The following is a 13,909-nucleotide window of genomic DNA, read 5'->3' on the forward strand; positions in this document are numbered from 1 at the left end:
TATTCTGTCACACTTGGTTGATTTTAAGAAGCATTCACTTCCAGGTTTTCTTATATGTTTATTTCCATATATATATTCAAAGATTAAGTAGAAAATTAATTCTACAGAAAAGTTGGTTTGTTTAGTAACAGTGGTAAAAACTTACTAATAAAAATTATATTTATGTAAGAGTTTAGTTTTCAAAGCATTTCACATTTACAATCTCATTAAATTTTTAGAAAAGTCTTGAGAGATACTTTCTGGTATTTTGTTCTTTCTACATTTTCCACTGAGTTTTGCTAGATGCCTACTCATGTGGCCATGGGAATTGAGTATCAAGTCTGCATGAGTCCTACTCAATATTTGTTCCATTTCTGGGCCCAAGTTTGCTCATTTTCTTGTATTCTGTGTATCCTATGTTATCAGCTCCCCTAGGCCCCCCGTCCCTGGTTCATATTTTCAATCTGAACTCCTACATGTGTATGTGGAGACTGGCCTCAGGATCTGCTCTTGGCTCCACACACCAGAGGACCCTTAAGAGGTGTCTGTCCCCCACCTTCTTGTTCCAGGGTTCCAACATTGGCTGTCCCAACCTGTGATGGTCATACACAACCAGTCACTAAATTGAAATTATCAATACCATATCTTGCCTCTAAAATCAGTAGTTTATTTTAGAAGTTTTTCCAGGTGTTAGTATTTCATAGGTGGAGAATCAAGGGTAACCTAGAGGTGGAGATTTTATGACACAATTTTACTGTTTGTTCAGTAGGGGAAAGCAAATCAAATAGTTTTTACAGCAAATAGTTTTATATTGATACCATATTTTATATCACATCAGATCAAACTGGTAGTGTTTTTAGTTGGTTGGACACATATTTATACAGAGTATAAGAAAACTTACTTCTGCTTGTGTGTTGGTCACTCTCTTGTCATCTATTTCTGCAAGAGAAGTAGGTGTAATTATTAGAAAGTTGATATTTTTCCTTGTAATATGCACATTAAATTTTCAATAACATGGAACAGAATGATTTAATAATTGCCTTATGCTTATACAATATCCATGGCTTAGTCTAGTGGCTGAGAGGGCAGTGGGAGGCAGAAAGAAATAGTTTCCTTCTGAGATAACCCTCTCCCACAGGTTTTAAAAAAGGCAATAAAAAAGCCCCCTCCTGAAATTCCAAATTGCCCAACTTCCAACAATTCAGAAGGAGGACCAGAGAAATGCCTCCTAGAACAACTGTTGGCATCATCAACCTCACAGTGCTAAGGCGTAAACAACCTCCTCTCCTCATGGATTTTGCAGCACTGTCTATTAACTGTAGCCTCTGTCAATTTTCCTTAAGTTTGCCAGTAAGCAGAACAAACCTGTCTTTCCGCTCAGCCCAATCACTGACTGTAAAAGAGGCACCCTCTTTTCTATATGCCCCTGGAAAGAATCAGTAACTTTATCAGAAATATTTTTTGTAACACTTCTAGGGCAACTTCCACGTAGTCTGTGTAAAAAAACAGTTGTGACGAAGGGGAGAGAGGAGGAAGAGGTGCTCACATACTCCCCTTCCACAGAGAGAGGACATTCTGGGCTGGGCTTCTTTCCTACCTCCTCACCTACTTTGCATGGATTCTGCCTCTTGGCTTCTAGACCCAGTTGACCGTTCCTCACTTTTAGGTTAGTCCCACAGCTGAGAGATTGATGCCATGGTTTAAATACTGAACGAGACATTCATGAAAGAATGTCTAAAAGCGAGTATAATTGTAACTTTGGTTTGTAACTCCGCATTTTGTTCTCTACATAATTTAAGAGGCTAGTGAATTTAAAGAATTATTAGTTTATGTTTTTGGGTACATAATGTATAAGGATGTAATTTTGTGATATGAATAACCATGAGGGGTTGGGACAGGTGTAAAAGAAGAGTGTTTGTATGTTATTGAAGTTAAACTAGTATAAATTCAAATTAAAGTGTTATAAATTTAGGGTTTTAAATGTAATCCCCATTGTAACTACAAAGAAAACAGCTATAGGATGTACACAAAAGGAAATGAGAAAGAAATTTAAACAATTCACTACAAAAAATTAACTAAACATGGGGCTTCCCTGGTGGTCCAGTGGTGAAGAATCTGCCTTCCAATGCAGGGGATGCAGGTACATCCCGGATCGGGGAACTAAGATCCCACATACCATGGGGCAACTAAGCCTGTGCACCACAACTACAAGCACACAAGCCACAGCAAGAGAGCCTGGGTGCCACAACTAGAGAGAAGCCTGCATGCCACAATGAAAGTTCCCGTGTGTGGCAACTAAGACACGACACAGCCAAAAATAAATAAATACATATTTTTTTAAAAGTAAGCATAAAGGAAGATAGGAATTCAGGAAATGAGGGACAAAAAAGCTATAAGTCATATAGGAAACAAATAGCAAAATGACAGAAGGAAGTCTTATTAGTTACTTTAAATGTAAACAGATTAAAATCTTTAAAAGACCAAGATTAGCAAAATAGATAAGAACATATGATCCAATATGTACTACCTACAAGAGACTCACTTTAGATCCAAATATACAAATAGGGTAAAAGTCAAAGGATAGAAAAAACAATTCTATGCAAATAGAAACCAAAAGAGGGCAGGGTGACTATACTAATATCAGACAAAATAGACTTCAAATCAAAAAAAGTTATGAGACAAAGAAGATATATATTAAGAAAAATTTCAATACAGAAAGAAGATATATAAAAATTATAAACATTTCTCTACCTAACAACAGACCATCAAAGTATCTGAGGCAAAACTAACAGAACTGAACAGAGAAATAAACTGTTCTGCAGTAATAGTTGGAGACTTCAATACCCCACTCCCAATAATGGGTAGAGCAACCAGAAAGAAGATAAGCAGGGAAACAGAAGACTTAAAAACTTAATAAATCAAATATATCTAATAGACATATATAGAAGATTCTACCAATTACAATCGCACACATAGTCTTTTCAAACGTACATGGGAACTTTTTCCAGGAGAGACCATATGTAAGGCCACAAATTAAGTCCTTTTTTTTTTTAACAATTTTATTGGAGTATAATTGCTTTACAATGGTGTGTTAGTTTTTGCTTTATAACAAAGTGAATCAGTTATACATATACATATATCCCCATATCTCCTCCCTCTTGCGTCTCCCTCCCTCCCACCCTCCCTATCCAACCTTTCTAGCTGGTCATAAAGCACAGAGCTGATCTCCCTGTGCTATGCGACTGCTTCCCACTAGCTATCTATTTTACATTTGATAGTGTATATATGTCTATATATACATTACCACTCTCTCACTTTGTCCCAGCTTACCCTTTCTGCTCCCCATGTCCTCAAGTCCATTCTCTAGTAGGTCTGTGTCTTTATTCCTGTCTTACCCCTAGGCTCTTCATGACCACTTTTTTTTTTTTTTTTTTTTTAGATTCCATATATATGTGTTAGCATACGGTATTTGTTTTTCACTTTCTGACTTACTTCACTCTGTATGACAGACTCTAGGTCCATCCACCTCATTACAAATAATTCAGTTAAGTTTCTTTTTATGGCTGAGTAATATTCCACTGTATATATGTGCTACATCTTCTTTATCCATTCATCTGTTGATAGACACTTAGGTTGCTTCCATGTCCAGGCTATTGTAAATAGAACTGCAATGAACATTGTGGTACCTGACTCTTTTTGAATTATGATGTTCTCAGGGTATATGCCCAGTAGTGGGATTGATGGGTCATATAGTAGTTCTACTTTAAGTTTCTTAAGGAACCTCCATACTGGTCTGCATAGTGGCTGTATCAATTTATATTCCCACCAACAATGTATGAGGGTTCCCATTTTCTCCACACTCTCTCCAGCATTTATTGTTTGTAGATTTTTTAATGATGCCCATTCTGACTGGTGTGAGATGATATTGCATTGTAGTTTTGATTTGCATTTCTCTAATGATTAATGATGTTGAGCATTCTTTCATGTGTTTGTTGGCACTCTGTATATCATCTTTGGAGAAATGTCTATTTAGGTCTTCTGCCCATTTTTGGATGGGGTTGTTTGTTTATTTGTTATTGAGCTGCATGAGCTGCTTGTAAATTTTGGAGATTAATCCTTTGTCAGTTGCTTCATTTGCAATTATTTTCTCCCATTCTGAAGGTTGTCTTTTGGTCTTGTTTATGGTTTCCTTTGCTGTGCAAAAGCTTTGAAGTTTCAGTAGGTCCCATTTGTTTATTTTTGTTTTTATTTCCATTTCTCTAGGAGGTGGGTCAAAAAGCATCTTGCTGTGATTTATGTCATAGAGTGTTCTGCCTATGTTTGCCTCTAAGAGTTTGATAGTTTCTGGCCTTACATGTAGGTCTTTAATCCATTATGAGTTTACTTTTGTGTATGGTGCTAGGGAGTGTTCTAATCTCATACTTCTACATGTACCTGTCCAGTTTTCCCAACACCACTTATTGAAGAAGCCGTCCTTTCTCTACTGTATATTCCTGCCTCCTTTATCAAAGATAAGGTGACCGTACATGAGTGGGTTTATCTCTGGGCCTTCTATGCTGTTCCATTGATCTATATTTCTGTTTTTGTGTCAGTACCATACTGTTTTGATTACTGTAGCTTTGTAGTATAGTCTGAAGTCCAGGAGCCTGATTCCTCCAGATCTGTTTTTCTTTCTCAGATTGCTTTGGCTATTCGGGGTCTTTTATGTTTCCATACAGATTGTGAAATTTTTTGTTCTAGTTCTGTGAAAACTGCCAGTGGTAGTTTGATAGGGATTGCATTGAATCTGTAGATTGCTTTGGGTAGTAGAGTCATTTTCACAATGTTGATTCTTCCAATCCAAGAACATGGTATATCTCTCCATTTGTTTCTATCATCTTTAATGTCTTTCATCAGTGTCTTATAATTTTCTGCATATAGGTCTTTTGTGTCCTTAGGTAGGTTTATTCCTAAGTGTTTTATTCTTTTTGTTGCAGTGGTAAATGGGAGTATTTTCTTAATTCTACTTTCAGATTTTTCATCATTAGTGTATAGGAATGCAAGAGATTTCTGTGCATTAATTTTGTATCCTGCTACTTTACCAAATTCATTGATTAGCTCTAGTAGTTTTCTGGCAGCATCCTTAGGATTCTCTATGTATAGTATCATGTCATCTGCAAACAGTGACAGCTTTACTTCTTTTTTTCCAATTTGGATTCCTTTTATTTCTTTTTCTTCTCTGATTGCTGTGGCTAAAAGTTCCAAAACTATGTTGAATAAGAGTGATTAGAGTGTCAACCTTGTCTTCTTCCTGATCTTAGTGGAAATATTTTCAGTTTTTCACCATTGAGAACGATGTTGACTGTGCGTTTGTCATATATGACCTTTATTATGTTGAGGAAAGTTCCCTCTATGCCTACTTTCTGCAGGGTTTTTATCATAAATGGGTGTTGAATTTTGTTGAAAGCTTTGTCTGCATCTACTGAGATGATCGTATACTTTTTCTCCTTCAGTTTGTTAATATGGTGTATCACATTGATTGATTTGCGTATATTGAAGAATCCTTGCATTCCTGGGATAAACCCCACTTGATCATGGTGTATGACTCTTTTAGTGTGCTGTTGGATTCTGTTTGCTAGTATTTTGTTGAGGATGTGTGCATCTGTGTTTATCAGTGATATTGGTCTGTAGTTTTCTTGTTTTGTGACATCTTTGTTTGGTTTTTGTATCGGGGTGATGGTGGCCTTGTAGAATGAGTTTGGGAGTGTTCCTCCCTCTGCTATATTTTGGAAGAGTTTGCGAAGGATAGGTGTTAGCTCTTCTCTAAATGTTTGATAGAATTCGCCTGTGAAGCCATCTGGTCTTGGGCTTTCGTTTGTTGGAAGATTTTTAATCACAGTTTCAATTTCAGTGCTTGTGATTGGTCTGTTCATATTTTCTATTTCTTCCTGGTTCAATCTCGGAAGGTTGTGCATTTCCAAGAATTTGTCCATTTCTTCCAGATTGTCCATTTTATTGGCATATAGTTTGCTTGTAGTAATCTCTCATGATCCTTTGTATTTCTGCAGTGTCAGTTTTTACTTCTCCTTTTTCATTTCTAATTCTGTTGACTTGAGTCTTCTCCCTGTTTTTCTTGATGAGTCTGGCTAATGGTTTATCAATTTTGTTTATCTTCTCAAAGAACCACCTTTTAGTTTTATTGATCTTTGCTGTTGTTTCCTTCATTTCTTTTTCATTTATTTGTGATCTGATCTTTATAATTTCTTTCCTTCTGCTAACTTTGGAGGTCTTTTGTTGTTATTTCTCTAATTGCTTCAGGTTAAGGTTAGGTTGTTTATTTGAGATATTTCTTGTTTCTTAAGGTAGGATTGTATTGCTATAAACTTCCCTCTTAGAACTGCTTTTGCTGCATCCCATAGGTTTTGGGTCGTCGTGTTTTCATTGTCATTTGTTTCTAGGTATTTTTTGATTTCCTCTTTGATTTCTTCAGTGGTCTCTTGGTTATTAAGTAGTGTATTGTGTAGCCTCCATGTGTTTGTATTTTTTACTGATTTTTTTCCTGTAATTGATATGTAGTCTCGTAGTGTTGTGGTCAGAAGAGATACTTGATATGATTTCAGTTTTCTTAAATTTACCAAGGCTTGATTTGTGACCCAAGATATGATCTATCCTGGAGAATGTTCCATGAGCACTTGAGAAAAATGTGTATTCTGTTGTTTTTGGATGGAATGTCCTATAAGTATCAATTAAGTCCATCTTGTTTAATGTGTCATTCAAAGCTTGTTTCCTTATTTATCTCCATTTTGGATGGTCTGTCCAATGGTTAAAGTGGGGTGTTCAAGTCCCCTACTATGATTGTGTTACTGTCAATTTCCTCTTTTATGGCTGTTGGTATTTGTCTTATGTATTGAGGTGCTCCTGTGTTCTGCGCATAAATATTTACAGTTGTTATATCTTGGATGGATCCCTTGATCATTATGTAGTGTCCTTCTTTGTCTCTTCTAATAGTCTTTGTTTTAAAGTCTATTTTGTCTGATATGAGAATTGCTACTCCAGCTTTCTTTTGATTTCCATTTGCATGGAATATCTTTTTCCATCCCCTCACTTTCAGTCTGTCTGTGTCCCTTGGTCTGAAGTGGGTCTCTTGTGGACAGCATATATACAGGTCTTGTTTTTTTGTTTTTTGTGGTACGTGGGCCTCTCACTGTTGTGTGCTCTCCCGTTGCGGAGCACAGGCTACGGACGTGCAGGCTCAGCAGCCATGGCTCACGGGCCTAGCCGCTCCGCGGCATGTGGGATTTCCCGGACTGGGGCATGAACCCGTGTCCCCTGCATCGGCAGGCAGACTCTCAACCACTGCGCCACCAGTGAAGCCCAGGTGTTGTTTTTGTATCCATTCAGCCAGGCTGTGTCTTTTTGTTGGAGCATTTAATCCATTTACATTTAAGGTAATTATCGATATGTATGTTCCTATTCCCATTTTCTTAATTGTTTTGGGTTTGTTATTGTAGGTCTTTTCCTTTCCTTGTGTTTCCTGCCTAGAGAAGTTCCTTTTGCATTTGTTGTAAAGCTGGTTTGGTGGTGCTGAATTCTCTTAGCTTTTGCTTGTCTGTGAAGGTTTTAATTCTCCGTCATATCTGAATCAGATCCTTGCTGGGTAGAGTAATCTTGGTAATCTTTTTCCCTTTCATCACTTTAAATATGTCCTGCCACTCCCTTCTGGACTGCACAGTTTCTGCTGAAAGATCAGCTGTTAACCTTATGGGGATTCCCTTGTGTGTTATTTGTTGTTTTTCCCTTGCTGCTTTTAATATTTTTTCTTTGTATTTAATTTTTGATAGTTTGATTAATATGTGTCTTGGTATGTTTCTCCTTGGATTTATCCTGTATGGGATGCTCTGTGCTTCCTGGACTTGGGTGGCTATTTCCTTTCCCATGTTAGGGACATTTTCAACTATAATCTCTTCAAATATTTTCTCAGTCCCTTTCTTTTTCTCTTCTTCTTCTGGGACTCTTATAATTCAAATGTTGGTGCATTTAACGTTGTCCCTGAGGTCTCTGAGACTGTCTTCAATTCTTTTCATTCTTTTTTCTTTATTCTGCTCTGCAGTAGTTATTTCCACTCTTCTATCTTCCAGGTCACTTATTTCTGCCTCAGTTATTCTGCTATTGATCCCTTCTAGAGAATTTTTTCATTTCATTTATTGTGTTGTTCATGACTGTTTGTTTGCTCTTTAGTTCTTCTGAGTCTTGTTAAACTTTTCTTGTATTTTCTCCATTTTATTTCCAAGATTTTGGATCATCTTTACTATCATTATTCTGAATTGTTTTTCAGGTAGACTGCCTATTTCCTCGTCATTTGTTAGGTCTGCTGGGTTTTTATCTTGCTCCTTCATCTGCTGTGTGTTTTTCTGTGTTCTCATTTTGCTTATCTTACTGTGTTTGGGGTCTCCTTTTTGCAGGCTGCAGGTTCATAGTTCCCGTTGTTTTTGGTGTCTGTCCCCAATGGCTAAGGTTGGTTCAGTGGGTTGTGTAGGCTTCCTGGTGGAGGGGACTAGTGCCTGTGTTCTGGTGGATGAGGCTGGATCTTGTCTTTCTGGTGGGCAGGTCCACGTCTGGTGGTGTGTTTTGGGGTGTCTGTGGACTTATAATTATGATTTTAGGCAGACTCTCTGCTAATGGATGGGGTTGTGTGCCTGTTTTGTTAGTTGTTTAGCATAGGGTGTCCGGCACTGTAGCTTGCTGGTCATTGAGTTGAGTTGGGTCTTGATGTTCAGATGGAGATCTCAGGGAGATTTTCGCCGTTTGATATTATGTGGAGCTGGGAGGTCTCTGGTGGACCATTGTCCTGACCTTGGCTCTCCCACCTCAGAGGCACAGCTCTGACGGCTGGCTGGAGTACCAAGAGCCTGTCATCCACATGGCAGCTATGAGGTGTCTCCAAAGAATCCACAGATGCACAAGGTAGCAGGAAGAGCATTCAGGACTTTGACACACGAGGGCAGGGTGTCATTAGCAGACCAATTCGGCCATATCTTGCCATGGTTAATACTGCACTGTGGAAATCAGCGTGGGCCTTCAACACCAGTGGGGATAGTGAGACAACTGAATGAGGAGATGCAATGCTGAGCTTGATACCATCCAGAGGCATAGGCAGAGCACTGGGTACTTTCAAACTCCAGAACTCCACACTCCAGAGGCCCTCCTTTAGACGTGCTGCCTGCAAATTAAGTCTTATTAGATTTTAAAAGGTATCCTAAACTGACTTCTCCAAACACAATGAGATGAAGTTAGAAATCAGTAACAGATAAAACTGGGAAATTCACAAATTTGTGGAAATTAAACAACACACTCTTAAACAGCCAATGAATCAAAGAAAAAGTCATAAACACAGCATACCAAAACTTAAGGGTCACAGTGATAGCAGTGCTAAGAGAAAAATGTATAGCGGTAACTGCTCACATTAAAAGTCAAGCAAGATTTCAAATCAGCAGCCTAACTTTACAACTTACAGAACTAGAAGGAAAAGAACAATAAATCCAAATCCGAAAACCTGAGAACCAGGGAGGCTGATGGTGTAAATTGTGGTTCAAGTCCATTGGGCCTTTGGACTTGAGCCAGAACTTACACCATTGCACCCCCTATTTCTCAGGCCATCAGATTTGGACTGAAGCTATACCATTGACTTTCTGGGACTTTAGCTTGCAGATGACAGATTATGGGACTTTTCAGCCTCTGTAATCATATAAGCCAACCCCTTATAGTAAATCTCTTTTTATATATTCTATTGTTTCTGTTTCTCTGGAGAACCCTGACTAATATAGTCATCAAAAAAGGAAAGTCTGAGAAACTGTCATAGCCAAGAAGAGCCTAAGGAGACATGATAACTAAATGTAATGGTGTATCCTGGATGAGAATCTAAAACCGAGAAAGGGCATTGGGTTAAAAATGAAATCTAAATTAACTCTGAACTTCAGTTAATAATAATATATCAATATTGGGTCATTAATTGTAATAATGTTACACTTTAATGACTAATGTAAGGTGTTAATACAATAATAGGGGACCTCTGTTCAATTTTTCTGTAAATCTAAAGCTCATCTTAAAAAACTGTCCCATCAATTTAAAAAACTTAAACAAAAGGAAAAAAAGTAAAAGTACTAAACACAAACAAAAATTACCCCCTGAAAATATTTTTGTTATTATTGTCAGGATTCTGTATGTGATTTGAAGAACACCAGATAGTCATTATTAGAAAGTAAGTAATGTAACTAAGAAGAAGTTCATGAAAAATATATAATTTAAGATATTTTATATGGGGCTAATTAAAGATATAGAGGAAAAAGGTATGGTTAAGGAAATGAAGAGAATATTTTAAACTTCAGTTAAAATTGTTAAAAGCTGATGCAAGCTAGGATATGTTAGTGGAGAAAAAGAGGAGTGAAATGATTTTCAAACAAGACCAGTGATAATAACACCTCTTGGTTTATTTATTGATTAGATATGGAAAGAGAAGGACCAAAGTATATTTAAAAAATACTGATAGTACCTTTTTGATTATCCATATCCTCCAGTTTGCTGCTCTTGTGTGTTTGTTCCTCATATCCAGAATGCTCCTTCCCTCAAACCAAATACTACCATCCCTCAAAGTTCTCTTCAGATGGCATCTCTTCTGGGAAATCTTTCCCAATTATGCCTCCCCTGTTCCCAACTGGAAGTCATCTCCTTCACCCAGTACTCACAGCACTTCCTCTATACCTGTATCATTGTATTCATCATTATACCTTATACTATGGTCATTAGTGTTTTATCTCCTCAACCTATAAAGGAACGGAGATTAGTCTCCACGCTTGATTCTTCCACAGCTCTTAGCACAGTAGCATGGCTGACACATAACAGCTTGTCAAATAAATATACCTAGTGCCTACATTTCATAAAACAGACCCTCTGTTTGCTGCTTGTCTACAAAATAAGATACAAAATAAAATTGTAGCATAATTACTTACTCATACTAGGTGCTAAATAAATAGTTTTAACAAGTGTTTGATTTGAAAACTTGTTAAGGTAGAGGCCATACCTTCTATTTCTTTAAACCAATTTATTAGGTCATTACTAAGGCAATGGTACAGACACTCAAATTCTTATAAATATCACCTAAGTTGTTGACCTAGAGATTGTCATACTGAGTGAAGTAAGTCAGACAGAGAAAGACAAATATATATCATTTGTGTGTAGAATCTTAAAAAATGGTACAAATGAACTTATTTACAAAACAGAAAGAGAGTCACAGGTGTTGAAAACAAACTTATGGTTACCAAGGGAGAAGTGGGGGAGGGATAAATTGGGAGATTGGGACTGACATACACATAGTACTATATATAAAATAGATAACTAGGAAGAACCTACTGTATAGCACAGGGAACTCTACTCAATACTCTGTAATACCTATATGGGAAAAGAATCTAAAGAAGAGTGGATATAGGTATATGTATAACTGATTCACTTTGCTGTGCAGCAGAAACTAACACAACATTGTAAATCAACTACACTCTAATAAAAATTAATGTAAAAAAAATGGGATCATATATACTAAAAAACAAACAAACAAAAAACCAAAAGGGAATCTTGGAGGAAAAACAAGGATATATGTCATTGTTCTGTTAGTTTTTAGAGGTTGAGAAGACAACAGATATATATCTAGGTCAAGAATAATATATATCATAAGAGAAAAATTTTAAAGTGATAAAGTCAAATTTAATATATTCTTTTATAGATATCAGCCTCAGACAATAACTAAAACCATAGAAATGCATAATTTACTCAGGATATTGGCTGCAGAAGAGCACTGACCCATATATAGAATGCTTTGGTAAAAAGAGATAAAATTTCTTAGAGTAAAACCAAAAGATACAGACTTGATGAATTTAGATAATAGAGGGTGTGAAGGGAAAAGTCAGTTTAAAGAGTCCTTCCAATAAAAAGAGTGTTTTAAGTTTATGCTTTGAAGGCTTTTGGGCTCAAAAGCAATAACAATGACAGATTAAATATAAAAAGAGATAACTAAAATGATGTAATCACAGTTCAGAATTAGTCAAACATCTCTATGGACTCGAAATATAAGAATAGAAAAATTCAACAAGCAGGTAAGAAACCATGGGCCTGAAAGACTTTTTTTTTTAATTTTTTTTTTTTGGTTGAGTTGGGTCTTCATTACTGTGCATGAGCTTTCTTTAGTTTTGGCGAGTGGGGGCTACTCTTTGTTGCGGTGCGTGGGCTTCTCATTGTGTGGGCTTCTGTTGTTGTGGAGCACGGGCTCTAGGCACGCCTTCTTCAATAGTTGTGGCATGCGGGCTCAGTAGTTGCAGCACACGGGCTTTGTTGCTCCACGGCATGTGGGATCTTCCCAGATCAGGGATCGAACCTGTTTCCCCTGCATTGGCAGGCAGATTCTTATCCACTGCACCACCAGGGAAGCCCTGAAAAACTTTTTAGATCTAGGAGGAGCCAGAGACAGCTCAGAGTTCTTTACCCCTGAGAAAAGAGATTGACTTCATATGAAGGAAGGGACAAAAGCCAGGCTTGTTGATTGGAACCAGAAGCAGGGCTCTCTCACCTATGCTGAGAAAAAGCACTGATCTGTGTATCCAGGGAGACAAGAAAGCAGACAACTTGGGACAAGCCACTATGGGCTCAGTGACTTTATCTGCTCTGTTTCTAATTTCACCATGGAACAAGAGTCTTAAGGTCCAAATTAAGACCTGATTCCAGATTAAAAATCTGTAATTCATTGGGGAAAGACTCAAGAACATTAACAAGGAAAGGTGAACACAGAGGGGGGGGATTTTCACTCATGATGAATTGAAAATTAAAAACACAAGAAGAAAAGACACATTTAAGAATGACTGCCAAAAAAGCAACTGGAAGATGAATTCCCTCCAGATGAAATGAAAACTTCAGAGCAATTTGAAAATGTCCTTAAAATGAATATAGTTGGTACCCACAAAGAGAGAAAGAAGAAAGTATATCTATTTCTTAAACATCAAAAAATGTTGAAACAAGATTAGGCTAAATTGAAACAAGAACAGATGGATATAAAAAGAAGCAATTAGAAATATAAGTTTAATCATGGAAATTATAAACTCAATAAAGGTGTAAATCTCTAGACTGCTAAGTATAACTTAAAAACCTTGGGCATTATATATAAAACAAACATAAGGAGTCTCTAAAAGGCAGAGAGAAGAAAACAGACCAACCAGGGACTTCGAACCTAAGGAACAACATAGCAGCAATTCCCTAGGTCTCCTTTTGACTCATATCCTGGATTAGATGCTGAAGAAGCTGGCAGTCCAGAAACGCTAATAGTAACAGACAAAAACAAACAAACAAAATACTCAAGAAAGCCTACTTTCTAACCAAAGGATCAGGAAAGAGACACCTACTTTCTAAAATACTGAAAACTTTTAGGCACTAACTGCTCTTCTTCCTTCCTGTTTGAGAAAGCCAAATGAGAAGGTGGCACTTTCACAACCATCTAGTTGTAATGAGGCAGCCTGAGAGAAATGACACCTTATTTCTCCTCCTGAGTTTTCTACATTACGTTTGACAATTGATGGAATAATTTTAACATTACCTGATGTGGTTCTCAGTGTATGTAGAGAAAATACTTAAGAAAATATTTTAAATGAGAGAAAGTAGAGACTTAAATAGTTTGTATTCTTCACTAAAACTGAAGAGACTGTGATAAATTATTTACATACAGTAGAGCAATCACTAAAAAATCTGTACAAAGGTGTACACTCAGAAATCACTGTAAATAAATCAAAATGGAATTATAAAAATTGTTCAAGCAAACTACAGGGAGATATAAAAAAAAAAAGAATCCAAAAACAGAGAAAACAGAAAACAAAAACCAAGCCCTAACTCAATGAATAACTACATTAAATTTAACTGA

General features: G+C 36.9%; 1 protein-coding gene across 2 annotated transcripts in view; it reads right to left on the reverse strand.

Moving 5' to 3' along the window:
• Positions 1-13,909, reverse strand: part of PPP1R1C (protein phosphatase 1 regulatory inhibitor subunit 1C) — a 128,580-nt gene that overhangs the window by 57,640 nt on the left and 57,031 nt on the right. For both annotated transcript variants that reach the window (XM_032636551.1, XM_032636550.1), the window contains exon 3: positions 881-918. In XM_032636551.1, the coding sequence (XP_032492442.1) occupies positions 881-918 (38 nt within the window). The remainder of the gene's footprint in view (positions 1-880; positions 919-13,909) is intronic.

The sequence above is a fragment of the Phocoena sinus genome, chromosome 7, assembly GCF_008692025.1.
Source record: "Phocoena sinus isolate mPhoSin1 chromosome 7, mPhoSin1.pri, whole genome shotgun sequence".
NCBI lineage: Eukaryota > Metazoa > Chordata > Mammalia > Artiodactyla > Phocoenidae > Phocoena > Phocoena sinus.